General features: G+C 44.5%; 3 protein-coding genes across 3 annotated transcripts in view; 1 reads left to right on the plus strand and 2 right to left on the minus strand.

The window, feature by feature from the left end:
• capn9 (calpain 9) overlaps positions 1–2,841 on the minus strand; it is a gene marked incomplete at its 3' end in the record, with an annotated part of 7,921 nt that extends 5,080 nt beyond the window's left edge. Inside the window, exons 1-5 of the mRNA XM_029428338.1 lie at positions 2,635–2,841; positions 1,784–1,853; positions 1,391–1,509; positions 768–901; positions 83–251 (exon numbers count right to left, since the gene is read on the minus strand). Of these exons, the coding sequence (XP_029284198.1) occupies positions 83–251; positions 768–901; positions 1,391–1,509; positions 1,784–1,853; positions 2,635–2,841 (699 nt within the window). The remainder of the gene's footprint in view (positions 1–82; positions 252–767; positions 902–1,390; positions 1,510–1,783; positions 1,854–2,634) is intronic.
• A 2,204-nt stretch (positions 2,842–5,045) lies between these two features.
• LOC115006220 (TAF5-like RNA polymerase II p300/CBP-associated factor-associated factor 65 kDa subunit 5L) lies at positions 5,046–10,832 on the minus strand. The gene is made up of 5 exons (XM_029428337.1): positions 10,619–10,832; positions 9,616–9,757; positions 8,920–9,024; positions 8,044–8,804; positions 5,046–7,508 (listed from the first exon to the last, which is right to left on the minus strand). The coding sequence occupies exons 2-5, from the start codon at positions 9,752–9,754 to the stop codon at positions 6,711–6,713; spliced, it is 1,803 nt and encodes a 600-aa protein (XP_029284197.1). The 5' UTR covers positions 9,755–9,757; positions 10,619–10,832; the 3' UTR covers positions 5,046–6,710.
• A 1,055-nt stretch (positions 10,833–11,887) lies between these two features.
• LOC115006254 (nuclear pore complex protein Nup133-like) lies at positions 11,888–27,894 on the plus strand. Its single transcript, XM_029428383.1, has 25 exons — positions 11,888–12,153; positions 12,846–12,961; positions 13,078–13,181; positions 13,300–13,533; positions 13,607–13,777; positions 15,139–15,294; positions 15,561–15,631; positions 15,924–16,071; positions 17,568–17,718; positions 17,917–18,071; positions 18,409–18,500; positions 18,795–18,958; positions 19,352–19,446; positions 19,752–19,976; positions 20,071–20,193; positions 20,407–20,506; positions 21,481–21,735; positions 22,073–22,206; positions 22,823–22,981; positions 26,307–26,442; positions 26,708–26,826; positions 26,971–27,051; positions 27,148–27,212; positions 27,357–27,445; positions 27,669–27,894. The coding sequence occupies exons 1-25, from the start codon at positions 12,026–12,028 to the stop codon at positions 27,806–27,808; spliced, it is 3,411 nt and encodes a 1,136-aa protein (XP_029284243.1). The 5' UTR covers positions 11,888–12,025; the 3' UTR covers positions 27,809–27,894.

A 27,894-nucleotide genomic window follows, 5' to 3' on the forward strand; every position in this document is an offset into this window, starting at 1 on the left:
TCTGTAAAGGAGGTATGGGGGGTCTGTTGCATGTCGGGGCCGACATGATAAACACTGAAATGGTATAAATAAGAGTCCTCACATCAATGGAGCATCCCATCATGGAGCCTCTGTCCATCGCCTTCCTCATGATTGAGAACAGATTGTCTGGCGCTTTCTTGGTTTCGTAGATTTCCCCGACACCGCCGGTAAAATCCTCCATGGCCTCCATCGTGCTGCCGCCCTTCAGCGACTCGTAGCTGCCGTGCAGTCTGAAAGAAACGCGCCACAATGATTCACATGGCCCGACTTAAAGAGTTAAACAATTACAGTTTTGTAAAGCAGACACATTTGAGAGGACGAAGCGTTTCTAATTATTACTGGAAGAGCCAGATATGATGTTGGAACAACCAGAAGTGTAGTTTGTATTCCCCGTGTGAACATTGTGTGTCTGTGTACTAACACCCTGAGATCAGCAGGTGTTTGACCGCTGCAGCGCTAACAGTTCGTTTCACTGAGCTCCTTTAACAACGACCTCTCCTCAGTGACTAAACGTCGTCTAACAGGAGCTCAAATGCAGAACGTTCTCACTCCCCAGAGGATGCACCCTGTTCATTTTAATGGTCCTTCACCGTTCCACTATAAATAAAGCGCTAAGAACTCATTTCCTTCCGTCTACAACTTGATTATTGTGGGTGTAATGTACAGAGCAGCTGACAGTCACATGATGAAGTGTAGAAGTGCAGTGTGATAGGATCGTGGTCATGTGTCACAAACTAAGTTTTTACTTGGCGTAGGCTTTCTCCAGCAGGGCGCTCCAGAACTCGTTGTTGGAGGCGGAGTGAAGCATGATGAGTTTGTCTCTGACGGTCGGCAGCCTGTCGTCCACCACCACGTCCAGCCATTTGTTGTGATGCCAGAACTGAGGGAGCAACAGACAATCACAAAACACTTATCTGAGACGTTCAGACCACCTGTCAATCAAGCAAACATACAACAGAGTCTAATAGATATCAAAGGGAAGTGAAGGTTGTGGTAATACATTGAAACCTTTATATATATATATATATATATATATATATATATATATATATATATATATATATATATATATATATATATTTGTGCCTCTCGCCACCATGGAAAGGACAGCTGAGCTGAGAGATGTATAGATTTATTATTGGTTAATTTACTAAATGAAAGTAGTTTTAAATCATTAAACGTAAACTGTACGCTTCAGCTGCTTCCTCATAGTGAGTCACATTTATTCTGCATTAATCTGAGTCGGTTATTTGTGTCTTTTACAAGGTAAAGTGTGAAACGTCGGCACACGGGTCAGTCAGAGGGACACGTTTCAGCCAATGATCCGTCTCCGCCTCATCGGTCTGCAGCCAATGAGACGACAGCGTACCTGGAAGTGAAAGATGCCGGCGTATCTGCGGTCGAAGTCCTGGTCGTGGGGGATGACTCGGGCCATGGTGTCTTTTTTGAGGGTCAAGGACGCGATGGCTGCGAGGAGCCAGCAGTCCCCTGTGGTGACAAAACAGGTGCATCATGGGTAAGTTATCTGTTCATGTATTACACATTCATACATGTGTTTTCATTCATACCTCAATATAACAGTATACATATATTTAATTCTACTGTACAGTATTTCATCTTACATTATATATATATATACTTCATGACTGCGTCTCACTGTCTGTTGCATTGTTGTACATAAAACAATAAAGCCTTGTAAATCTGGAATCTTGAAATAAATGCAATACACAAAATGAGTCATGCAGACAAGTTGAGCACCAACCCAGCTGTCCCTGGCAAATGTCTGTCCGGTTTGCATCGCCGACAATGAACTTTGGGTTGTCGCAGATCTCCTGTGGAGGAACAGGAAACAGAACAGGTCGGATCATTTAAGAAACAACATGGATGACAGTTGACAGGTGACACAGGTGCCTTTAAAAGGTGTGACCACATTCCAGGCATATTAATCAGCGTGAAATCACTGAAACACACAGAAACACACACAACCAGCATTTACTCAGAAGAAACGCCCAAGAGAGAAATGTTGTAACGAACGTGAGCGGTGAGTTTAACAGTTTACTCAGGTCGGCGTGTTCGCAGTGAAACAATGCTGTAAGAGCTCATCTCAACCGAATGAGCTGAACGTGTGTTTCTCTTCACTGCAGATAACGTTGAGGCGTGTGGGGATAAAGTGTGCGACGCTCACAGTGAGGAAACCTGCACTTCACTCTGTTTACACGGTTCTCTTGCAGAACTGGTTTTGCAGCTTCGACTGGATAAATACTTAATTTCCTTTTTGTATTAAACTTGAAATAAACGTTCACTTTATTTATTCAGTAGATTCTCTGGTGCCAACGCTCATTCAGGTTGTACTGAACCAGAGTTTTACATTTACGACTTGATAAGATGTTTCAGTAAATGTATTACTATTAGAATAGTAAATAGTTTTATAACTTAAAACAACTATAATGTGAAAGCAAGTGTTGACGCATCATAGAAACCACAACAGTTCATTCATCCAACATTTCAAAAACTGGATTTAAGATTTGGTCACTTTCCCGACACGACTTCCTCAGTTGTCTGGTTTCTGCTCGACCACAGCATCACCCTCGAACCTGATGTGTGGGTACATACCTTGGGCCTCTTCCATTCAATATTGACAGGCACACTCTGGCTGAAGTAGAGCGAGGAGTCGACAGCGGGGAAGTCTTGATCCTCAAACAGGACGCCATTCTTCAGACATTCGTGCCTCAGATCCTCAAACGACTTCCCATCCGACTGCGTGCCCACGGCCTTGTTGGAGCCGAAGCCCCTGCCCGACTGAGTGGACTGGAGAGGCATCTTCTTCTGGAAGAAGAAGCTCAGTGAGTGGAAGAAGGAGACGTGAGGTGGTGTGTGTGATGGAGCGAGACTCCTGCTGCGTGTGTGTTTGATACACGGATGAACCTGTCAGGTCGGTAGGGCTGTCAGGTATACACCCTCCAGACAGAAACCGGTTTGTCCTCCTGTGGCGGTGAACCTCGCCCACTCCCTCCCTCTCCCTCCCTCTCTGGGCTCGGCTTGCAGGGAACTGTAATCATTTATTCCTGATGATTTGGCAACACATACATTAAATAGTTAGAAGTGTTGCACTTCAAATCAGCATCTCTGACTCAGACACCATGGTGCATTTAAGGACCACAGAAGTGATGTTGTAGCATATCTTTACCATAACTGGGTAAATGCTGTTGCCTCATTGAAAGCATGTTGTATGCTTCCACAGTCCAAAGACATGCAGTGCAGGATTAGAGACTCAACATTGCCCACAACAGTCTGTTTGTCAGGGTGTCCTCCGCCTCTCGCCTAAATCTCAGCTGGGATCTGCTGCAGCCCAGCAGCGACCCTCAAAAGGATGAGCAGCTTATAGGGAATTGATGAACGGACCATAAATGAGTTTCCTTGTGACTCTACTGTAGACCTCTCATCACAGAGAAGAAGCAAAGCGACTAAAACAAGTAAAACAACTATAAGGTGGCACTAAGCAACTTCAGAGAGACGCATAACGACCCCAAAGAGACAAAACAACCACAAGGAGACGCAAAACAACCACAAGGAGACGCAAAACAACCACAAAAAGACGCAAAACAACCACAAAGAGACACAACGACCACAAAGAGACGCAAAACAACCACAAAGAGACGCAAAACAACCACAAAGAGACAAAACGACCACAAAGAGACATACGACAGGTGATAGGGGTTTTGTGCACATTAAGTCTTTCCCTCCCTCTCGGTCTCTGAGCAGACAGTCGGGGAGTGCCACCCTCGCCTCTGCTGCACCCTGCTGCCTCCCACAGTCTGAGGCTTCTGGCTGCTCTACGACAACATTCCTGCTGCAGTCTCTGGATTCTTCACATAACTTAAGATGAATGCATCGACAACTTAACATGTTGTGTAGTGAGATTTGTGAGGGTTTATAAACTGCTGGGCTCTGGATGTTTAAATGATCAGCTGCATCAGCCTCACTGTGTGGAGGTGACTGGGATCAAACCTTTATGTGTTCGGCAACATCACACTTGAGCTTGCTTTCCTAACTTTGCAAAACAAAATGTAACAAATAAATACATAAGACAGTGGAGAAGGTACTGTACTTAACTACAAATTCAAGGTACTTGTACTTTACGTACAGTATTTCCTTTTCAAGCTTCTTCATACTCCTACAATTCAGAGGAAACATTGTACTTTAATCTCCACGACATTAGTCTGACAGCTTCAGTTCCTCCCTGTCCAGTGTGAAGCCTGTACCTCCAGATGTGTGGAGTGTTTGTGATACACTGTGTGATGAAGTGTTCCTTTATGTGTTGAGAAGATCCTCCTCCTCCTCCAGATAAATAAAGTGTTTAAAAAGCCTCTTGGATCAGCTGTAAAATGCAAAACAAGCGCAGGATAGTTTGTTAGTGTTTCTTCTGATCTGTATCAACAGCCAGAAAATCTGGTTCATAGTTTTTCCATAAACCTGCAGACAAACAAACTCCAGGTGGAGATAATAAAGAAAAGGAAGTGACAGAAGCGTTAGTTCAAATAAATTCTGTTCTTTATTCCTTGTTTTTGGGCTACAGGAGGGAACAAAGGTTTAAGGACAAACATAAAGGACAACTTCCAGGCTGAATTTATGAATTAAATATTCAAAACACTATATTAATATATATATATATTAATATATATATATTAATATATATATATATATATATATTAATATATATATATTAAGTATTAATATATATATTAATATTAATATATATAAATATTAATATATATATTAATATATATATATTAATATTAATATATATATATATTAATATATATATATATATTAATATATATATTAATTATATATTAATATTAATATATATATATAGATAATATATATTTAATATTAATATATATATATATATATTATATATAGATATATATATATATATATATATATATATATATATATATATATCTATATATCTATATCTATATATAAAAAGAAATACAATCACACTTTTGAATGTTGTGATATGAGAATCGATATCGCTTTAGCCCTCGTTCAGCTCAGCCTGGATGGCGACTCTTTGTAGCCAAAATATTACAAAAATACAGAATATTTACACTTTTTTTAAACATGCAGTTTGTGCCGCGAAGAATAGTGCGAAAAAATACAGCCTTTGATTCTTAGAAATTTCCTCAACACGGATATTTACACGTTTGTTACTGAAACCCTACAGTCGGTCGACTCGACAAAACAAAGGAGAAGAAACGACCACTTCCTGTCCCGGTGATATTTAAAGTCTTTCTGGTCTCGTTTGTATTTGACCTCTGAAGTCTCTAAACTCTACGAGCATCAATAGAACATATCTTCTTCATTTCTCAACGTTTTCTTCCTGTAGATGTGAATCTTGTTCGACAACAGGAAGTGATGGAGTTGCAGGTCACGAGTATTCGGATCAAAGTCGCTTTGTATGCAATGGATTAACCAACGGCTGCGGTGTCACTGAAGGGGCAGCAGGTGAACGGTGCGATGAGAAGGTCAAACATAAACAGATCTTTAAAGGAACAGTCCCACATTTACGTAGTACTCAGCGTTTGCTGTTTCACCCAGAGTCAGATCATTCTGAAAGTAAGAAAACTTCTTTCAGTCACATTTGTAACTTTTCTAATACCTGAAGAGATAAATATGGAACAGAAAACGATGTTGTTGATGATAAAAAGGCGCCTTTAACAAACATTTCCCAAAACTTGGCGCTCCATTTCTTTTGGGGTCTGTAGCCCCAAGTATCAGAAGTTGTGGAGCCCAAAGCCAGCGTCACGCGTCACGTGTGGTTTACTTCAGAGGAACTGTTCCTGTACGTCAGCTGGTGTTCGGACGACGTTTAGCTTTGTTTGTTAAACGTAAAAACAAATCATATTTGTAGTAAAGCGTGTTCATGTTCCTCAGATGCATCGAAATAAAGATTTGTTTTGATCTGAAACTCATCAGCTCAGCCTGAACCACTTCTGGAAGGTGTATTTCTAACCCAACGCTGTGCTAGCAGTTTCCCCCCGCTTCCAGTCTTTGTGCTAAGCTAAGCTAAACACTTCCTTGAGCTCGTGACAGAGATTAAAATGACTTTGGGTGAAACAGCTCAACTAATGTGTTTCTCTGAACGTCAGACACATTTACACGCGAGTTGTGGTAAAGCAGGTGCAGCTCAGTATAACCAGCAAAGATGTATCCCATAATACTCATCGGTGCAACAAACCCTTGTCACTTCTCTTTTGGTTTTTTCTCAGTTCAGAATATTTTCATCAGGAAGAATATTTTCCAACAGTCACATTTGATATGCTGCTTGTATAGGTCGTAGAACTTGTGCATGACAGCAGAGTAAACTGTTTTTCGACCACCAAGGCACCAGAACGTTACACTGAGGGACTCTTTAATACTGACATCTAGAGGAGACGCTTTGGTAAGAAGAGAATACCACGAGGACGAGTTATAATTTATCTAGAAAAGGAACATCTGAGCCAGCTTTGGAAGAGAAAGAGACTTTTCTATGCCGAGGCAAGAACTAATGAGGAAAACTCAAATCTGACTCCTGTGCAGGTGTTGGCTCAGCGATGGGAACTGGTGAGAACATCTTCAAACAAACATCTGCAGATGTTCCAGCTCGTCTCACCAACACCAACACAACAACCAGACGGCCGTGGCTACTGTTCCGCTTTCTCTGGTGCCGTTCCCGTCACCAGCAGCAGGTTGCAGGCCATGAACTGCACGTTCAGCACGCTGCTGGTGTTTCCAGTGTACAGTCCCACCAGTTCGCCAGACGAGCCGTCAGCTGGCGTGCCGGCGTGGGAGTTCCTGATGTCCCACACCCGGACTGAGTTGTCTATAGACGACGACGCCACCAGGCTGCTGTCCAGGCTGAAAGACAGGCTGGTGACGCTGTCCGTGTGTCCCCGCAGGTCTTTGAACAACGTCCCTGATGCTAAGTCCCAAAGCTTCACCCTCTGGTCCTCGCCGGCGGACGCCAAGTACTTCCCGTTAGGGGAGAAAGCGAGCGACAGCACCGAGCCACGGTGGCCAGTGAAGAGGCGAACAGACGCCCCCTGCTGGGTGCTCCACAGCCGCACAGTCTTGTCTGTGGAGCCGGTGGCCAGGTAGTTAGAGTTGGGGTGGAATTTGACACAGTCGACGTCGGCGAGATGCCCGGCGTAAAGCCGCAGCGGGTAGGTGCGGGAGAACGTCCAGAGTCGGGCCGTGCGGTCGTGGGAGCCGCTGGCGAAGTAAAGGCTGCAGGGGCTGACGTCCACGTCCCACACCGGGTAGGCGTGGCCCCGGTACAGCGCCGTGTTGGTGAAGCTGCCCAGGTCCCAGTAGCGGATGGTTGTGTCCTCAGAGCAGGAGAGCAGGCCGGAGCTGTCCGTCAGGAAGGCGGTGCGGAACACGGGGCCGCTGTGACCTCGCAGCGTCTTCACCTCGCTGCCGGAGCCGTCCTCTTCCTCCACCTGAGGAAGAAACAAACGTGACATCTGACATTACCGGTCTGCAGCCAAAACTGTTCTTTGTCTTTTCAAAGGTTTGAGTTCAAATTCTGGGGAAGAAATAATTAAATCAAAAACAGTTTGAAGTTAGTTAGTTGGGCTTACAATTATATTTATTATTTATTTTATTAAATTGTTTTGTCTATAAAATGTCAGAAAACATTAAGAACAATGTCGATGATGATTTCCCTTCTTCAAACGTCTCGTTTCATCAAACAAACCGTCTAAATGAGCGATGTCATGATTTCACTTTGTCTGTAAGTAATTAAAACACTAATATATAAACATAGATACATTATTAATCTTTGAATATTAAAATATTATTCAGACAAACATCTGTCGACCTTTTCTAAAAATGTATAAATAATTATTTACTAAGTGAAGACAGAGACGGATAAAGAAGTATAAGCTCTGCGTGTCACGCAGTAAACTCGCTGTTACTGTTTGTGTCTTCGTGATTAAACACATTGAAGCCGTTTGAAACAACCGTCAGACTCACTTCCTCTTCCAGCACGTCACAGGCCAGGTGGATGAGCGACACGTCCGCCTGATGCGCTTTGGCCTTCAGCTTTCTGGCTCGGAGGCTCCACAGTTTCACGGTGGAGCTGTCAAAGCCGGCGGCCAGCAGCCGGCTGTCGGCCGACACCTCTGCGGTGTTCAACATCTGCTCCGTGTGATGGAAGGCGTAAAAACACACGGTGGTGAGCGTGGGGGGGCCCTCACGGACCTTCTTGATGCAGTCCTGCAGAGCCTCAAGGGCTGCCTCACTCTGTGGGATCCCTGCAGGGACCTCCACCCCCTCTACGCCCTCCGCCCCATCCACCCCCGCCCAGGAGGAGGTGGAGTTTGGGGCGTCGGTCGCCCCACCTGCAGCTCCATAGAGCTGGTAGTCTGTGCGCCTCGACGCGGTGACCTCCACCTGCAGGTGTGTGCTAAGCGCCCTGCAGACGGCGCTGTTGTCCTCACTCTGCAGGTAGCGCAGCAGGTAGCTGTAGGCCGGCTCCGTCAGGTGCACCAAGTACTTGTGCTCCAGGAAAGCACTCAGCTTGGGGTTGGCTGCAACGTCCTGAGCGGTGAGAACATGGCGGAGCTGCTCTATGGTGGCACGCTGCTCGCTGTCCTGAAGAAAGGCGCTGTGGAAACGACTGTAAAAACCATCTACCGCCCCCTTCAGGCCGCAGTGCACCAAGTCCAGGTGGAGGTAGACGAAGAGCGGGTAGAGGATGCTGCTCACCTCCTTTGCCCAGGATATTTCTGTTTCTGATTTATTGGAAATAAAAGGAGTTCTCATATTATCAGGTCATAGAGCATTTAAAAATGACATTTTCTAAAACAGCTTGGAGCAGAATGTGCAGCAGGAATGTGAAAGTGATACCTGAGAGAAAGCAGCGCAGCCGCGAGTACTGAGCCTCGTACTGCTGAGGGTCGGACTGGCAGGGTGCAGCAGACACGATGTTGGCACATCCCGACTCTGTCTGCACTGCTCAGAGAAGCAGGGCGCGGACAAAGTACCATCATTAGTGTGCGTATCATGAAAGGTTTTAAAATGTAAGCAGCATTTTAAAAAGGTAGCTGGTTGCATGAAAGGTAACCTGAGATATTGTATAAGCGATGAAACCTTTTCTCAGGACTGAGTGCCTGTGCACACCTGTCTCACTGTCCTTACACCTGTAGCTCAGTCTCATACTAAAGGAAGAGGCTCCACCTGGTGGCGTAACTGCCTTCAGCAAATCTACACTAAACTTTGCTGAGTTACACCACACGTCCCTCCTCTTCTGCTTTATCGGTTAATATATTTCTTATCAGGTAAATTATTAATTGGATGAAAGTGATTAATCATTAGCATCCCTAATATTTATTAATAATACTTCATACTGTGAGCTTTTACACATCTCCTGGTCATTTTGCACAGAGCGACACAAAACTGTGCAGCTCTTCCACTATAAACACATATTTTTACGTATTTCTTATGTTTTTCTATTGTAAACTTTTCTATTCTAAATGATGCAAAACAACATGAAGACAAGTGAAGCACAACATGTCATCACCATCCTCATCTCAGTGTGCTCACCCGTGAGGCTGGCAGCCATCTCTTCTGCTGACTGGAAGAGCTTGGCTCCTTTCAGGGAGCTGTCCGTGTCCACATACTGCCTCCGCTTCAGGTACTGAGCCACAGCGTACTGGATCTGCTCAGTGCGAACCCGCTTCATGACCTGAAACATTTCAAATTACAAACCGGGCGTTGGAAGTAACCAAGAATATTTAATAAAGTACTGTACTTGAGTACAGTTTTGACCTACTTTATTTCAATCAATAAATCAAAGTTTTTAACTACATTAAGCTATCAATGATTATAATCAAATATTAATATATGTTTTCTGCATAATGAGTACTTTTACTTTTGGCACTCTTCTGTATATTTTGATAAAACTTGTGTACTTTTAAGCAAGGAACATTTTGAAAGCAGGACTTTGACTTGTAACAGAATATTTCTACAGTGTGATATTAACGTTACTACTTTTACTGAAGTAAATGATCTGAGCACTTCTTCCACCCCTGCGTGTCACACACCTGGGGGAGGACACCTGCACATCACTCCCACTCTCAGTCTATCAAACTAAATGTCACCAATTACACCAAACTGTTTGAACAGGCTGGCTTCATGTCGACAAAGGACTGCTAAAGAAGGTGCATGTTTATGATTGTGCTTTAAATACAATTCATCATCTCCATGACAATATTAACCCTCCTGAGCATCTTCCGAGAAGCTAACTAATTAGCTAGCAAAGATAGGAGCGAGCTAATGTGTTTACTAAAGGCATTAAACGTTGAATACACCTATGATGACAATCTAAATACATGTGTTAGCATGAAACAAATGTGGAAGACAGAAATAACGCACTAGTAACGCGTTAATCCAGTGTAAAAGCCGGCAGGTTTCCACATTAGAGGATGATGCCTGAGCTGAGCTAACCGGCTAAGCTAGCGCTAGTGGCAGCGGGCCTGGCGGCTCCAAACTTTTAGCGGGATTGATCCAGTTCCGTTAGCACCGCCGGTTGGAAATCGGTACTCACTGCATATCGTGATGTTCCTCTCCGTGCTCAGTTACTGTGTACAAGCTGGGGAGGTTTAAGCGCAACTCAGTTCCCAGGTGAAACTACGCCGCTGCCTGTCGCTGCCGCTCCATCGTGGTTTTCCGACCCCCGGTCAGCCTCCATCAAACCATGCTAGGTTAGCTAGCTACCTAGCCGCTCTCATCTCTGATGTGGGTAACAGCTATCGGCAATCTACTCGTCCTCCTGGCTTTCCCTTATCGTCACAAGGATATATCTTTCGACGGTCAACTGCCTTCGTCTGGATTGTTTTTTTCGTGTGCGTTCAAATTTGACCAATAAAAATTGAAAACAATAAAGGGAATAAGCGCCAGTGCACATCATTCATCAAAAAGCACAATAATTAGGATACAATGTCAATTTTTTGGATTGGGTTTGGTTCATAGTACTGTAGCTGTAGCAAAAGCTCAAATGTAATTATAATAAGTGTCAACTGGCATATCAAGAGTAGATAATTAGTTTGAATTTACTTTGAAGTGACCAAAATATAGAAGGGCAATCATTACATTTGCGTTTTTTCTGTATACCTAATGTTGCTTCCAATAAAATAACACAAACACTATTTGCATGGGGAAAGTACCGACAAGTAAATTACTCATTATGCAGAGTGGCCTATTTAAGAATTTATTTGATTATTATTACTGATGCATTAATGTGTTCATCACTTTAGAGTTGCAGCTGGTAAATGTGGAGCAATTTCTTAAAACTTCTTTATACACACCTTACTTGTGACTCTACCCCCTAATCTTATTTTAACTTATAGTAAAACATCAAATTGTATTTGTTGATTATATTATGAATTAATCATCTTAATCTGCAAAGTAACTAAAGCTGTCAAATAAATGTAGTATAAGTAAAAAGCACAACATTTCCCTCTGTATTTTCACTAATATAGAAAATCGGAAATACTCAAGTAAAGTACAAGTTGAATAATACAAATAAAATAAAATAATAATAATAATAATCATGATAATAATAATAATAATAATATCATGATAATAATAATAATAATAATAATAATAATAATAATCATGATAATAATAATAATAATAATAATCATGATAATAATAATAATAATCATGATAATAATAATAATAATAATAATAATAATAATAATAATAAGTGTCTATTCACCCAGATAATTAGTGTTGTATTGTTGTTAAATGTATTTAAAAAATAATATTTTAAAACAGTTTGGTTTTGGCGATGGGCGGGACTTTCCGGTGATGACGCATATTCCACGCGACGGCACAACGCGCTGTTTGTACGCGCGCTCCCACAGTGAGGGTCGGCGGTGTGTTTATATTGTTTTCGCGGTTACTTCTTTACACATTTCTCTACTGTTTAGCAGTAGGTACCACAGCAGCCATGTTTACCCCCCGCGCCGCCCCGAGCTCCGGCCGCAGGCAGCAGGGCAGGTCCACCGGGAGGAAGAGCGTCTCCGGGGCGGCCACCAGTCTGCTGTTCTCCCCGCGGAGGACGCCTCTGTCTGCGAGGTGAGTGAGAACACTGACCGGTAACAACTGGTGTGTGTGTGTGTGCGTGTGTGTGTGCGGTGTGTGTGTGTGTGTGTGTGTGTGTGTGTGTGTGTGTGTGTGTGTGTGTGTGTGTGTGTGTGTGTGTGTGTGTGTGTGTGTGTGTGTGTGTGTGTTGTTATAATTTAAACTTAAAGTATATCTGAAACTATTAGTTGATTATTCAATTAGTCGATTGACAGAAAAGTAATTGCAACTATTTTAATAATTGTTTGAGTCATTTTTCATGTAAAACATTTCATAGTTTCAGCTTCACATTTTAATAATTGTAATGTATTAGTAATATTGTTGAGGTTTGGACTGTTGGGACAAAACAAACTATGAATAATCCGCAGATTAATCTATATTGAAAATAATCTGCAGATTAATAGTTCAAAATGAGCTCCACCTCAACAACTACAACAGTACAACCCGGCTTTAACAAAATAATAATCTAATGATATGATATATAATAGTATAGCAGTCACAGGGGACCTTTTACTGTGTTGAGTACTTTTAATTTAGGTAAATGTTCCTGATTATACTTTTACTTGGATGTAGTTTGTTGTAACGTCTCTTAACTTAGTGCATTACAATTCAACAGCATCCAAAGTAGCTGCAGCTCAATATCCAGCTGAGGGTCGGTCCACTTTGTTTAACTCTCTCTCCATCAGGTCCACACCCACCAGAGCGCAGAGCATTGCAGCTGCAGATTCAATCAACTATGATGTGCAAACCTTCGGCTCGTCGCTGCCTGTCAAAGTGATGGAGGCGCTGACGATGGCTGATGGTAAAGAAAACCAAACGGAGGTTTCTGTCCTTGTTCTGTTCGTCTGGGTTTGTTAACAGCACGGCATCCTGTTCCAGTATTTCCACTGAATAAGTCTGCGTGTCGGTTTCCTCTAGTTGATGACCAGATCTCAGTGAAGGTGAATGAGAGCGGCTGGGCCTGGATGGTTTGTGGAGAGAGACTGATCATCTGGAAGATCTCCCAGACTGCTGTGGCCAAGGTACAGTCCCAGACCCAGACAGTAAAGCTGCAGAGAGCAGACAGTAGCCCGAGAGGAAACACTCACAGATGAATCATTCAAGTCTTAAAATCCACCAACTGTCTGTGTTTTCCTGCAGCTGTCGGTGTGTAAGGAGCTGCAGCTGCCCAGCAGTGAGTACATCTACACAGCCGACCTCGTGGCCGTGTCGTCCGCCGCTCCTCTGGAGACGGCCGCCGTTCATTCCATCTCTGTCCTGGCGGTGGCTACGGAGGGAACGGCTCGCTTGTGGCCCAGCCTGGCCCAGGAGGGCAACTACACAGAGACAGACGTGGACCTGGGAGACCTCTGCAACTTTGTTGTTGCTGTCAATGTAAGAACATTTTTATCGATACCTTTGCAGCTAAAACCTCAACTGCCAGCTTAACTGTTCTCTCCTCTCTCAGGGTGGGAGCTTCATCTTGTCCTCAGTGAAGAGTCGGCTGCTGAGAGCGAGCGCAGATTCTTCGGGGAAGCTGCAGTACCGAGCCCTGCAGCAGAGTCAGGGCATGCTCTCCGGCATCGGACGCCGTGTCTCCAGCCTGTTCGGCATGCTCTCCCCGCCAGCCAACGACACGGTGAGTCGTGCTAACAGATTTTACCATAAAGACAAAACATGTGGAGGTCAGTGGGTTTCAGCGCAGGGTAGGGCTGTCAGTCGCAATCCTGAATCCCAAAAACTCTTGACTAATATCTAACGAAGGGGTCGGGAACCTTTCTGGCTGGGAGAGCCATAAAAGCCCAATATTGGTTTATGTATAACACGTCTCCGAGTACTAATAGAGGTATCAGTGTTGCATTGAACAGGAGCTCTTTTATTAAATAAACTAAACGCTTACGTTATTTGTCTCATTTATGTGCACGTTTCAGTGTTTACTGCACGGGTGTCAAACTCAAGGCAATTATATCCGGCCCGCGAGAAAATATCATATGTCCGTCATAACTGGCCCACCGGTTCTGGTAATTAAATCAATGCATGGCACAACCACGGGGAAATACACATTTGAGGAAGAATCTAAATATGTGAATGAAATGAAAGTTTTTGGAAAGCAAAGGGAAACACAGCACAGATCTCTGGGACAATGTGAGCGGGACTGTGTGTGCGACATAACGAAGCATCTCACAGTTAAACCTGCAGCTTCAGGGTCCTGTGATCAGACATGTGTGATGCCGAGCTGCCTGTGGGAGACTCTGATGCAGAAGGAAACTTCAAACTTTCCAAACACTGACAAACATCTCCCCCGCTGTGTTCCCGACAGCATTCTGCTGATCAACTGAGAGACTTTGCAGCTCAGATATTTAAATTGAACTGCTCAGCAACTCGTCTGCAGTTGACTTAAATATGTTCCATATCTTTTTGCACTTTATGTGTACCCTGTTCAATAGATGTAGTCCCAGTTTTTAATGTTGGCCTTCCCTGTGATTGAGTTTGACCCCCCCGGTCTACTGCTTGCTCTGTGCAGTTTCTCCTCTGCTCGGTTTCGCAAAGGACAGGGCTCCGCCCCCTACGCACACACACGCACACACACACACACACACATGTGCGAACACACCTTAACCTACAGTCAGAGACAGAGCGGAGGAGGAGAGGGGGAGAACTAAAAACAAATCCGCTGCTAAATGTTTTACTTTAAATGACACAGTATAATTATTTATTACTTGTTAATCATGTTAAAAAATGTCAGCTTAAAATTGTCTGCGAGCCATATCGCGTCATCGAGCCATATATGTCTCGCGAGCCATAGGTTCCCGACCCCTGAACTAAAGCAAAGTGCGGCAGGTCTTTAGCATCGTGGCTGCTGACTTGTTGCAGAAACTCTTTGTTTAAGGATTCAACAGTCTTCCATGAATCAGCTGAAAGCGTTACACATTTAACATATATTATAAGCTCTATAATGCTTACAGGTATATTTATATATATGTGTTTCTTCTGCTGCAGCTCCACAGTGTGCTGTGGGTGGGCGAAGCCAGCTGCCTGTACACGCTGACCAGCTCCAGTCTGAGTAAATGGGAGGTGGACGACACCTGGGAGCACCAGATCCTCAGCTGGGACGCCCAGAGAGCGCTGACCGAGAGCATCGCCGACGCCATCTGGGTCAGTACAAGGATCCACTGCCGTCACAATTACCCAGAGCCCAAAGTGACACCTTCACAGTTGTTCAGTTTGCTGTCATTGAAGACGAGGAACAGCCACAAATGGTCAAATTTGAGAAGCTGAAACCTTTAAATGTTATCAGAACATTTGTTGATACATTTTTTAATAACCGACTGCTTGTATTAATCTAAAATCTTATGTACTGTTTGGTAGTTTTTACAATACATATTTTTTAAAGTTCTTTATATGTTTTGTTCTGCCACCAGGGGTCAGAGAGCAACTACGAGGAGCTGAAGGAGGGAGCGAATGTGACGTACCTGGATATGAAGCTCAGCCGGTGAGTGTTTATGTATACATTACTTTCTGCTTATTTTACACTTTGTGCTTCAATGGAATTTTATTTATTTTATTTATTTTATTTATTTTATTTATTTTATTTATTTTATTTATTTTATTTATTTTATTTATTAAGATGACAAATGAAGCTTGAGACTTCAAATAAAAATGTATAATCACATATAATGTGTCACTAAAGGGAGGTCCTTGTATTGGATAGAAGCAGTCTTATGTACCTTTAAGGTACACAGGGAGACTTTGATCTGACCGGAGTGTGTGCTGTGTGTTTTCAGAGTCGGCCTGGTGGTTTTGGCTGCAGCCTGGCACCCGTCAGACGCTCCCTGCCTGGCTTACTTCTGCCTGGTCACCCTGCAGGACAACGGAGCCGCCATCTCCGACCACTTCACCGTGGAAGTCACCAAGTACAGCCCTCCCTTCCAGGTCCGTCCTGATCCTGACGCTGCAGGGGTGGATTCAAGTTCTGTTTGTCAGAGAGTTTTACTGGATCTGTTAAAGGGCTCGTCGACCCGACGTGTACTCTCTTCTGTCTATCCATGCTGATAGTTTTGGTTTTACGTGATTGGGTTTTAAGATCTCTGCCTCGTTAGTTTTTATGCCTCTACAGTATAATCTAAATTTAAAGCAAATTGCAGCAATGAGGGGCGAAGGGTTTCAAAATGCAGTTACAATAACAAGCTTACTGTGTTTTGTAAATGCAACCAAAAATATCTTAAAGACTTTCACTAACATCCGTTACGTTCAAGCTTTTTGCCAAAGTTCACACAATGCTGACTGAGGAGAAAGCTCTCTGTGTCTCTCACCTGTATGTCTGCAGGTGAGCTCGCTGCGTCTCTCACCTGTATGTCTGCAGGTGAGCTCGCTGCGTCTCTCACCTGTATGTCTGCAGGTGAGCTCTCTGTGTCTCACCTGTATGTCTGCAGGTGAGCTCGCTGTGTCTCTCACCTGTATGTCTGCGGGTGAGCTCTCTGTGTCTCACCTGTATGTCTGCAGGTGAGCTCGCTGTGTCTCTCACCTGTATGTCTGCGGGTGAGCTCTCTGTGTCTCACCTGTATGTCTGCAGGTGAGCTCGCTGTGTCTCTCACCTGTATGTCTGCAGGTGAGCTCGCTGCGTCTCTCACCTGTATGTCTGCAGGTGAGCTCGCTGCGTCTCTCACCTGTATGTCTGCAGGTGAGCTCTCTGTGTCTCACCTGTATGTCTGCAGGTGAGCTCGCTGTGTCTCTCACCTGTATGTCTGCAGGTGAGCTCTCTGTGTCTCACCTGTATGTCTGCAGGTGAGCTCGCTGCGTCTCTCACCTGTATGTCTGCAGGTGAGCTCTCTGCGTCTCTCACCTGTATGTCTGCAGGTGAGCTCTCTGTGTCTCGCTGTGTCTCTCACCTGTATGTCTGCATTTGAGCTCGCTGTGTCTCTCACCTGTATGTCTGCAGGTGAGCTCGCTGTGTCTCTCACCTGTATGTCTGCAGGTGAGCTCGCTGTGTCTCTCACCTGTATGTCTGCAGGTGAGCTCTCTGTGTCTCTCACCTGTATGTCTGCAGGTGAGCTTGCTGCGTCTCACCTGTATGTCTGCAGGTGAGCTCTCTGCGTCTCTTCAAGTCTTCCTGTTTGTACTTTAATAACTTCCTCTGAAGTGTCTTTATATCTGGAGCATTAACACTAGAAAGGGTTGGTGTTGTGCACTCAGGCTTTGATGGCCAGACGGATGCGACTGAAGGTTATGTGTAGAAAACATTTGAGTTAATAAAATAATTTTGTTGTTTGCACACTGAATGTTTCTTCTGATGCTTTAAGGATCAACTTGCAGAGATTTGAAACTTCCTTGAGAGGAAGATGTTGGGTTTACTGTTTAATACGTTTTATTTTAGAAGGCGCACTCTTAATCTTGCATACGCCTTTTTTTTGCATGTCTTGTTTGCTCAGGGTGAGGAGGCCCTGCAGGCCACGCGGCTGGCGCTGCCACGCTTCCCCGGCTCCACCGCCTTCCTGTACAACGAGGAGCTGGTGTTCGCTTGCTCCACGGGAACCAGCAGGGGAGGACTACCTGATGAGAAGATCAGCTTTAACTCACCTGGTGAGAGAAGAAAGTGTGTTTGCTTCATCCTTGATGAAGTATTGAAGACTTTATTTATAGTATATAAGACTTCAATGATCCTTTAGAGATCCGTTATTAAAGATGTCACAAGTAACACGATAGAAAGACCTGATGATTACCAACCAACACGCCGCACCAACGTGTCTCTGAATGTGTGATGATGATGTTTCTGTCCAGGTGATGGTGTACGTGGAGGAGGCTGCTGCGCCAACCTGCCCGTGTTTTTCTCCCAGAACAGCGGCCTGGTGGCGATGGTGGCCCGGGAGAGCGTCTCTATCCTGCCGGAGACCATGGAGGACTCTCTGTGCTCCTCACTGGCCGCAGCTCCAGAGGTGAAACTCTTCTGTCTTTTCCATCCCCTCAATAACATCTGTCTACCCACATCTGCAGTTCCTCTGTTACAGCTGATGGATCACCGAGCACATAACACCTGGGAGAGAATTGAAAGTCGTTGCTCGTGATCTGAATGCGTCGCTGGTAAACACGAGACTTAAAGTGGAGCTTTTGCAGGATTCTGTTTCACAGATCTGTCGATTTTAAATGAACTAATCGTTAGTCGACAGCTTTAAGACTGCAGCCACACGTTGGGAGTGCAGAAAGGAAAGTTAAAAGAAACTGGTCCTGAAGCACGTGATGATTCGACTGTGTCTGGTTTTTGTGTTTTTTAAGGTTTCAGCCATGGAGACTCCGACCAGAGCAGAACCTGTAGCTCAGGAGGACAAAACCAAACTGCTGAAAGCTGCGTTCCTGCAGTTCTGTCGGTACGTCCATAAATACCTCACAGATCAGAACAGTTCCAGACATCCTGCAGCGTCTGCAGGGGAGCCGTGTTTTCAGTGATGAACAGTATGAATTTAGGTTTAATCATTATTATTAATTCATTTAAAAACCTCAAACATGCCGGTTGAAGCTTCTCTGCATCGAGTTGTTTGAAGGTTTTTGTCCGTTTGCACTTCTGATGAACGTTTGATATATTTAAAAATCTATGTTAGTTTATAAATGTGTTTGAAGGCTGATCTGAATGATTCAGGATGATTTAATCCTCCCTCTGTCAGGAACGATCTGGTGGGCGCTCAGATGGTCACAGACGAGCTCTTCCCCGCCGACGGTGACGGCGAGGAGGGCGCCGAGCTGGACGGCGTGGTGACTCGAATCAACCTGGACCTGGTGGACGATTACCCGGCCTCCGATCCCCGCTGGGCCGAGTCTGTCCCCGAAGGTGAGGAGATGGTGTAGCGTTGAATTATGACATCACAACATCTTAATATATTAGATTTCATTTGGAGGAAGTATTTCTGATATGAAGCGTCACATGTGGAGCTCGAGAAACTCACAATAAAGAAACACCGTGCTTTCAGTTTTTACGGTACATTTGAAGATATTTCTGTTCACATGTGACTTTAAGATTAATATTTCCCTGAAGACTAACTTCACCTGAATGCAGTGACGAATACAAACACATTGTTTTTAAATGTGTATACTCTCCGCGTGTCCCGCAGATGAAGGTGAAACTATGTAATTCAAGAAAGAACAAAGAGTGAAATGCACAAAAAGCCATGATATGAAATATATACTGAGTGTGCGTAGTTCAAACATGTTCCTGTTCTTCCAGAGAGCGCCAGCTTCCCTCTCACCTCCCTCATCATCCTCCACCAGCTGGAGGACAAGATGAAGGCCCACGTCTTCTTCATGGACTTCCTGCTCCAGGTACACACACACACACACACACACACACACACACACACACACACACACACACACACACACACACACACACACACACACACATATATACATACACACACACACACACACACACACATATATACATACACACACACACACACACACAGACACACACACACACACACACACATATATACATACACACACACACAGACACAGACACACACACACACACACGGATGCATGTTTTGTTGGAAACACGGATGTTAGTGGCGTGCTGGAACAGAACAGTTGATATAATGTGAAATGACCGTCCTCCCCGTCAGGTGGGTCTGCTGGACCGTCTCGGCCAGGTGACGGTGCGCTCGTCTCCCATGTCAACGCGCCGGCTGCTGTGCGAACACGCCGAGAAGCTGCAGGCAGCGATGGTGCTGAAGAACCTCCACTCCAAACACGGCGAGCTGGTGAACCGCGCCATCAGCAGCGCGCTGCAGAGGAGCCTCGCCGCCATGCCGCCCAGCCTCACGGCTGCCGACGTCTTCTTCAGAGAGGTTTGTGTCTGACGCTGTTCTGGTGCACGCGGTGGTGCACGCGGTGGTGCACGCGGTGAAGCTGAATTAAATGTTCTGTTTCCGGCGCTCGCAGGTTTCTCAGATCTCCTCGGTGTTCGATTGTCTGCTGGACGAGGAGGAGCGCAGTCTGAAGGAGAACCCGGTGGACTCGGTGCAGTGGGCCGAAGTGATCCTCACCGTCAACAGCATCATCAAGGTAAACATGTAATATAATACTCCGGTATAAAAGGAGCACGTTTCCGCTCTTCTGTCTGAAGAAGGCAGATCATCAGTTACAGATAATGACGTCTCTACTTTACTCCAAATGACGACTGTGAAATGGAGTTGATGTTTTTGTTTGTCATTCTTTATGTTTTGCCAATGATGATCTAAGTAGAATAAATAAACAATAACTGCTGTGTGTGTGCAGGACATGCTTCAGGCTGCTGGTCAGTACAGGGAGACGAAGGCCTTCATGTACAGAGCTTCTGAAAACGCTGCTGCAGAGCCCGAGTACATCCCATGGACAGGTACGTCTTTAATCCTCTTCCCAGCAGGTCGCTGCAGGTCACTGCGGGTCGCTGCAGGTCGCTGCGGGTCGCTGCAGCCGCGGGTTGCTGTGAAAATGTCCCTAAGATGCTCATCGTTTAGCTCTGAATGTATTTAAGCTCTGATAGCAGAAAGTGAGGTTTGATTTAGAACATCTGCAGAAAACGTGTGTTCATGTGCAGATCTAAAAAAGACTTGTGTGTTATTAATATGTGAACATGTGCTGTTCACTCAGACATTTAAAAAAGGATCACACTCTAAAAGTGTCCGTATTTAGATGATCGTTATAATAATCTCTGACCGTATTACTTACTTTTTATCATTTAAAGATATAATATGTAACTTCATCCAATTTTAAGCCACATTTTAAGATCTTGATCTTTTTAAACTATATTTTAACTGATGAAAGATTTGATTCCTCGGACGTCTGGATCTTAAGTCATCAGAGTAACAAACACTGATTTATAATGTGAAACTGCTTCAGTCAGTGTTTTCTACTGGCCGGGTCCGTTTGTTTTGGAGAGGAGGAGACCTGGATGGTTCTGCTCCTGATGAACAATGACGAGTCCTGACTGCACAGACAAACTCCCATGATCCCACGCTGCTTCACAACCAAGCTGCGTCTTTTGTTATTGTTCTGAAAAACCCCAAGAGGCAGAAGTTACACATCAAGACAATCCCTTAAATGATTAAAGGTGTCCTGTGGAGCCTTCGTGTAAACAAACCTCGTATAAATGTGTGTGTGGATGCAAACCAACATACATCCATGTTTCCATGTGTTGGCACGGGGACCCACTCTTAACCCTAACCCTAACCCGGGGGCCCACTCTTAACCCTAACCCGGGGGCCCACTCTTTGCTCCAGTAGATTTCTGCGTCATCTCTACGAGTGCTGCAGGAAGGTGAAGCTTGTTATTACCTGTAAAAGTGCTTTTCTTTGATCTTTTCTCCTCCAGCGTCAAGAAGTGTTCGCACCGTCATCTCCCGCCAGCATGAGATCATTCTGCACTCCGTGTACCCGCACGCCGACTCAGAGCTGCGCAGCGCCCTGTGCGAGAAGCTGGTGGCGCTGTTGGACACCTACCTGGGCGGCTATGTGGCCCAGCTGACCTCCCTGCAGCAGCAGAAGCTCCCGGGGGCCCAACAGGAGCGCTACAACGGCCTGGAGATGGAGTACAACCAGCGCCGCTCCGAGCTGCTGGCCCCGCTGTGTAAGTGGAGAGAATAAGACTTTAATCATGGACCCTAACTGGGTTTATGTGGCGATATTTAACCGTTTAAAGAATCTCATTTTAGTTCCCACAATGTTTCAGTCAGGGATGTTTGTTTCCTGTCTCTCTCTGGATCTGCTAAACCTGCACAAATGACACAAAGATAAATGCTCCTGTGCTATTTGCACGTATTTAAATGAGATAATGTGCAGACGCTTGGTGCACTTGTTGCCCCTTTCTGTGCAATTCTGTTGACGTCTGTATGCAGCGTCTGAGGGAAGATCTTTCCACACGAGTATATTTCAGTAGGTTTGAGTTCTGTTGGTGTGTGTTGCAGTGGAGCTGGGTCAGTACCAGTGGGTTGCATCTCTAGCTGAGAAGTTCTGTGACTTCGACATCCTGGTTCAGATGTGTGAGCAGACCGACAACCAGAGCCGCCTGCAGCACTACATGACCAAGTTCGCAGACCAGGTACGCAGAGAAACAGCAACACGAAGGGATCTGTTGACGTGTTAGTCATCCAGCGTGAAGCCTGTATCTCCAGATGTGTGGAGTGTTTGTGATACACTGTGTGATGAAGTGTTCCTTTATGTGTTGAGAAGATTCTCCTCCTCCTCCAGATAAATAAAGTGTTTAAAAAGCCTCTTGGATCAGCTGTAACATCGTCACAAAGCTGAAAACAGGCTGTTTTTGTGAGGAGCTCATGAAAAGTAGACTTTTTAGAGACACGTGGTTCTCACAGGACAGAGACGCTACAAACATATGATGATCTTATAGAATATGATGCATTGATGGAGATTACACTACCAACAGGATGTAAAGGAGGGAACATTAGAACAACCTTAAACATGTACAGCAGTAACACACAACACACACATTAATGCAGCAGGAATATTAATCCAGAAGCATCACATGTACTGAACCTCACAGGACAGAGACGCTACAAACATGATGATTGTATAGAATATGATGCATTGATGGAGATGTGAAGTCGCAGTTTTACTTTCATTTTTTACACCCAGGAGCTTTTCTCATGCAGCCGTTCAACCAACTTCCTCTTTGTCCCACATGTCGCTTCCTGCCGCAGAACTTTGCTGACTTCCTGTTCCGCTGGTACATGGAGAAGGGGAAGAGGGGGAAGCTGCTGTCCCAGCCGGCCGCTCAGCACCAGCAGCTGGCCAGCTTCCTGCAGTCCCACCAGCACCTGAGCTGGCTGCACCACATCCACGTCCACAACTACCGCAGTGTACGAGACACACACACACACACACACACACACACACACACACACACTTTTAGCTAAATGTAGCGACTTTTCAGACCCTCTTTGCGACAGTATTTCTAAAAAGCGACTAACAACAACTTGTTTCATGCTTCAGTACAAACCACAATCACATCCTATCGTGATATTACACACACACACACACACACACACACTTCCTTCCTCTTTTTAACTGATTACTTTAAATGGCTTCTTTCCTTTATTTATGTTTATTTGTTTCTATATTCCCTCCATCTCGTGCTCCTTTCTTACTTCTTTCCTTCACCTTTTGTTTTTTCTGTACTTCCTTTCCACTTTGTCCTTCCTTCCTTCCTTCCTTCCTTCCTTCCTTCTTTCCTTCCTTCTTTCCTTCCTTCCTTCCTTTCTTCTTTCCTTCCTTCCTTCCTTCCTTCCTTCCTTCCTTCCTTCCTTCCTTCCTTCCTTCCTTCCTTCCTTCCTTCTTTCCTTCTTTCCTTCCTTCCTTCCATTATAAACCCCCCCCCCCCCCTCCACTGTGATAGTTTGCAGGCAGCACAGAAGAAACACACAAACCCAGTTTTAGGATCTTTGAACAAGTCGATGCTCAGACAACCAGCAGCAGCAATTCTGCCTCTGCATTAAACACACACACACACACACACACACACACATGTCGTGCAGCTTCCTTCCTGCTTGCAGTTAACAAGCACACACACATTCTCTGTTTAATACACACACAAGCACAAGTATTTACAGGCTTCCTGGTTTGTTTTCAGACTTTGTTTGCTCATTTTCCATCTTTGGCTTTAAGTTAATGAGAATAACTAACTTTATAATGACTTAGTTTATATCTGTGTGTCCTGCAAAACATGCAGCTCATTAATATCCATATTATGTGAATAAAAGACAAACATCAAGAATATAACAAGACATCTTCCGGGTGTCAGAAATATCTCTACACTTCACTTTTGTGATATTATATCGATTCTCAAAAACACTTAATTTATAGTAAAAATTATATATATATACAGTATATCTCAAAAGTGAGTACACCCTTTAGATTTTTGCAAATATTCTGTTATATCCTTTCAGGGGATAACATTATCCTACTGAAACTTTGATATAACGTAAAGTAGTCAGTGTGCTGCTTGAATAACAGTATAGATTTATTGTCCTTTGAAAATTACTCAGTACACAGCTGTTAATGTCTAAACAGCTGGCAACAAAAGTGAGTACACCCCATAGTGAACATGTCCTAATTGTGCCCAATGATGTTGTTTTCCCGCCCTGGTGTCATGTGACTCGTTAGTGTTACAAGGATTCAGGTGTAAATGATAAGCAGGGCTGTTAAATTTGGTGTTTTGGGCACAATTCTCTCTGAATGCTGGACAACATGGCACCTCATGGCAAGGAACTCTCTGAGCGGCTGAAAAAAAGGATTATTGCGCTTCACAAAGATGGCCTTGGCTATAAGAAGATTGCCAACACCATGAAAATGAGTTGCAGCACAGTGGCTAAGATCATACAGCGGTTTTCCAGGACAGGTTCCACTCGGAACAGGCCTCGCCAGGGTCGACCAAAGAAGTTGAGTCCACGTGCTCAGCGTCATATCCAGAGGTTGGTTTCCAAAAATAGACGTGCGAGTGCTTCCAGCATTGCTGCAGAGGTTGCAGAAGTGGGATGTCAGCCTGTCAGTGCCCAGACCATACGCCGCACACTGCATCAAATCGGTTTGTATGGCCGTCGCCCCAGACAGAAGCCCCTTCTGAAACCGATGCATAAGAAAGCCCGCAAACAGTTTGCTGAAGACAATGAATCCAAGAACATGAGTTACTGGAACCATGTCCTGTGGTCTGATGAGACCAAAATAAACCTGTTTGGGTCAGATGGTGTCCGGCGTGTGTGGCGGCACCCTGGTGAGGAGTACCAAGACAAATGTGTTTTGCCTACAGTCAAGCATGGTGGTGGCAGCATCATGGTCTGGGGCTGCATGAGTGCTGCCGGCACTGGGGAGCTGCATTTCATTGAGGGACACATGAATTCCAATATATACTGTGACATCCTGCAGCAGAGCATGATCCCCTCTCTTCGGAAACTGGGCCGTAGGGCAGTTTTCCAACATGATAATGACCCTAAACACACCTCCAAGATGACAACGGCCTTGCTGAAGAAGCTGAAGGTTAAGGTGATGGACTGGCCAAGTATGTCTCCAGACCTAAACCCAATTGAGCACATGTGGGGCATCCTCAAGAGGAAGGTGGAGGAGTGCAAGGTGTCCAACATCCGTGCGCTCCGTGGAGGAGTGGAAGAAGATTCCAGAAGCAACCTGTGCAGCTCTGGTGAATTCCATGCCCAGGAGGGTTAAAGCAGTGCTAGATAACAATGGTGGTCACACAAAATATTGACACTTTGGGCACAATTTAGACATGTTCACTATGGGGTGTACTCACTTTTGTTGCCAGCTGTTTAGACATTAACAGCTGTGTACTGAGTAATTTTCAAAGGACAATAAATCTATACTGTTATTCAAGCAGCACACTGACTACTTTAAGTTATATCAAAGTTTCAGTAGGATAATGTTATCCCCTGAAAGGATATAACAGAATATTTGCAAAAATCTAAAGGGTGTACTCACTTTTGAGATATACTGTATATAAAGCACTATTTACTTATAACACTATATACTTGTATGTGAAAATGTTAACATAAGTTAACTCAGATTATGCACATCTTTAGATAATTGCAGTATACCGCCTTGCTTACAGTATAGTAACATATCGCAAAACATTTAATTGTCGCCTCTGTATCATAATACGCATCATATCGCCGATAAACAGCCCTAACAGTAACACGTATACATAACCAAAAGAACATTATAATAATATTCTATATACTATACGCCCACATACGTTCAATGAACGTGTTTATGGGCAAAGCTTCTAATGAATGATGCACCGATGCTGAAGTATTTAACTTTAACGGTTTAGTTTTATGTAACAACTTAAAGAATACATTATTATGAATCTTTTATTCATTTATAGTTTCTGTTTACCAGCTATATTATTTATAATAATAATAATTAAAAGTTGTTTTAACATAATCTTCTCTGCAGAAACTTCCATCATGTTGGAATTAAATTAAAAAATATAATTAGTTAGTTAAAGCTTTATAAATCTGATATTAAGTCCAGCAGCAAAAACATATCAAATAGAAATCCTTTATTTTGTAATGAGCATTAGTCAAATCTAAATCCTAAAATCAAAAAGGTCGTCGTCCACAGACTGCAGAGCAGTTTAGTTGTTTATTAAGACGTGACGTCTCGTGTCTGCAGGCCAACAGGACGCTCTCCAGCCAGGCCAACGCGGAGGCTCGGTACTTTGTGAAGAAGAAGACGCTGCTGGCGCTCAGTAAGCTGACGGTGCTCGCGTCCGACCTGCCGGAGGACGAACTCGACAAACAAGTCGACGGTAAAAGCACGAGCTGGTTATCAGTGGAGGCGTGTTGCTAACATACTAAACTTAAGAGTTTTTATCATCGCTTTAGTTTCTGCAGAATCCGGATCGGAAGTTTTTACTGTTTGAGCCACAAAAGTGACTTTTAGCAGCTTTTCCAATTTTGTTACTGATGAAATCCAGAAGAACTTAAAAGACGTGCAAGAGGCAGAACTTTGCAGAACGGTGTTCAGTGTCGAGCGTGTCCTGTAGAGACGCTGTTGTTTGTCTGTCCACTCAGACATCGTGGAGCAGGAGCGCTTCCTGCTGCATCAGGAGACTCTGCCCCGACAGCTGCTGGAGGAGAGGCAGCTGAACCCCGACACCATGTCTCTGCTCAGCGCTCACAACCTCATAGAGGTGACGACACACACACACACACACACACACACACACACACACACACACACACACACACGTTTGTGAAGCCATAAGTCGGGAATGATACATTCATATTCTCACGCTGACAGCCGTCACAGCCTTAATGTCTCCTCCTCTCCTCAGTTGTACGTCTGCGATGAAAACAGGCGAGCCAACGAGTACGACTTCAAAAAGGCTCTGGATCTGCTGGAGTACATCGACGAGGTAACCTCCGCTTTTATTCGTCTGTTTGAGGTTCGACTAGCCGCGGCTTGTCGTCACTTCAAAGTCGACTCATGTGGATGTTCTGTGTTGTTGCAGGAGGAAGCGGAGGACATCGACTCGCTGAAGTGCGAGATCTTCGGCAAAGCGCTCAGGAGAGACGAGTAAGATCCACCGGTCATGTGTTTGTCTAGTCGTGAAGGTTGATAACTGTTGATGGAGGATTTTATACGAACTCTGTGCGTGAAGTTCAGAGCAGATGAAAAGCAGACGATAAGAAACACTGTGTGCTCCGTGTTCACTCTCAGCTGGTCCTCGGCCGACGCGACTGACGACCCTCTGGAAGCCGCCAAGGACAGCGTCTTCGTCAAGATCCTCCTCAAACTCACCGAGGAAGGTGAGGAACCTTCACGTAGCTGCGTTTAGAAGATAAGCAGCCAGTAGCATTCAGGCGGACAGTTTAATGTGCATTTCTACACGTAGTTATTAGAGCTCCGTCTCTTTCAGCTCAGGGGCCTGATGACCGTTGAAGACTTCTGTATTCAAATGTAACCTCCAATAATAATTAGAAAAATAACTCCATCTTTTCCCCAATTGACAAATGCATCTTTCCGTTCCAGGAGTTCCTCTGCAGACGTACCTGCCGGACGTTAAAGAGCTGCTGGAGCTGGACGAGCTCAGCGCTTTGAAATCAAAACCTTATTTTGAGTTTGTCCTTCGAGCTAATTATGAACATTACCTCGAAGCCCAGATGGGATGAGTCCGCGACGCTTCTGCACTTCAGCTTTGCATTCTCAAGATTTGTTTGAATTGTGCTCTTTTCTAAATAAATGTGTTATTTCTGTA

Source organism: Cottoperca gobio, unplaced genomic scaffold (assembly GCF_900634415.1).
Source record: "Cottoperca gobio unplaced genomic scaffold, fCotGob3.1 fCotGob3_70arrow_ctg1, whole genome shotgun sequence".
Lineage (NCBI taxonomy): Eukaryota > Metazoa > Chordata > Actinopteri > Perciformes > Bovichtidae > Cottoperca > Cottoperca gobio.

Coding starts and splice junctions, on each gene's coding strand:
- LOC115006254 (XM_029428383.1), top strand. CDS start 12,026: ATGTTTACCCCCCGCGCCGCCCCGAGCTCCGGCCGCAGGCAGCAGGGC. Junction 22,207..22,822: donor TGACCAAGTTCGCAGACCAG/GTACGCAGAGAA, acceptor TTCCTGCCGCAG/AACTTTGCTGACTTCCTGTT. Junction 22,982..26,306: donor ACGTCCACAACTACCGCAGT/GTACGAGACACA, acceptor TCGTGTCTGCAG/GCCAACAGGACGCTCTCCAG.
- LOC115006220 (XM_029428337.1), bottom strand. CDS start 9,754: ATGAAGCGGGTTCGCACTGAGCAGATCCAGTACGCTGTGGCTCAGTAC. Junction 9,025..9,615: donor GATGGCTGCCAGCCTCACGG/GTGAGCACACTG, acceptor TTCTCTGAGCAG/TGCAGACAGAGTCGGGATGT. Junction 8,805..8,919: donor GCTGCGCTGCTTTCTCTCAG/GTATCACTTTCA, acceptor CCAATAAATCAG/AAACAGAAATATCCTGGGCA.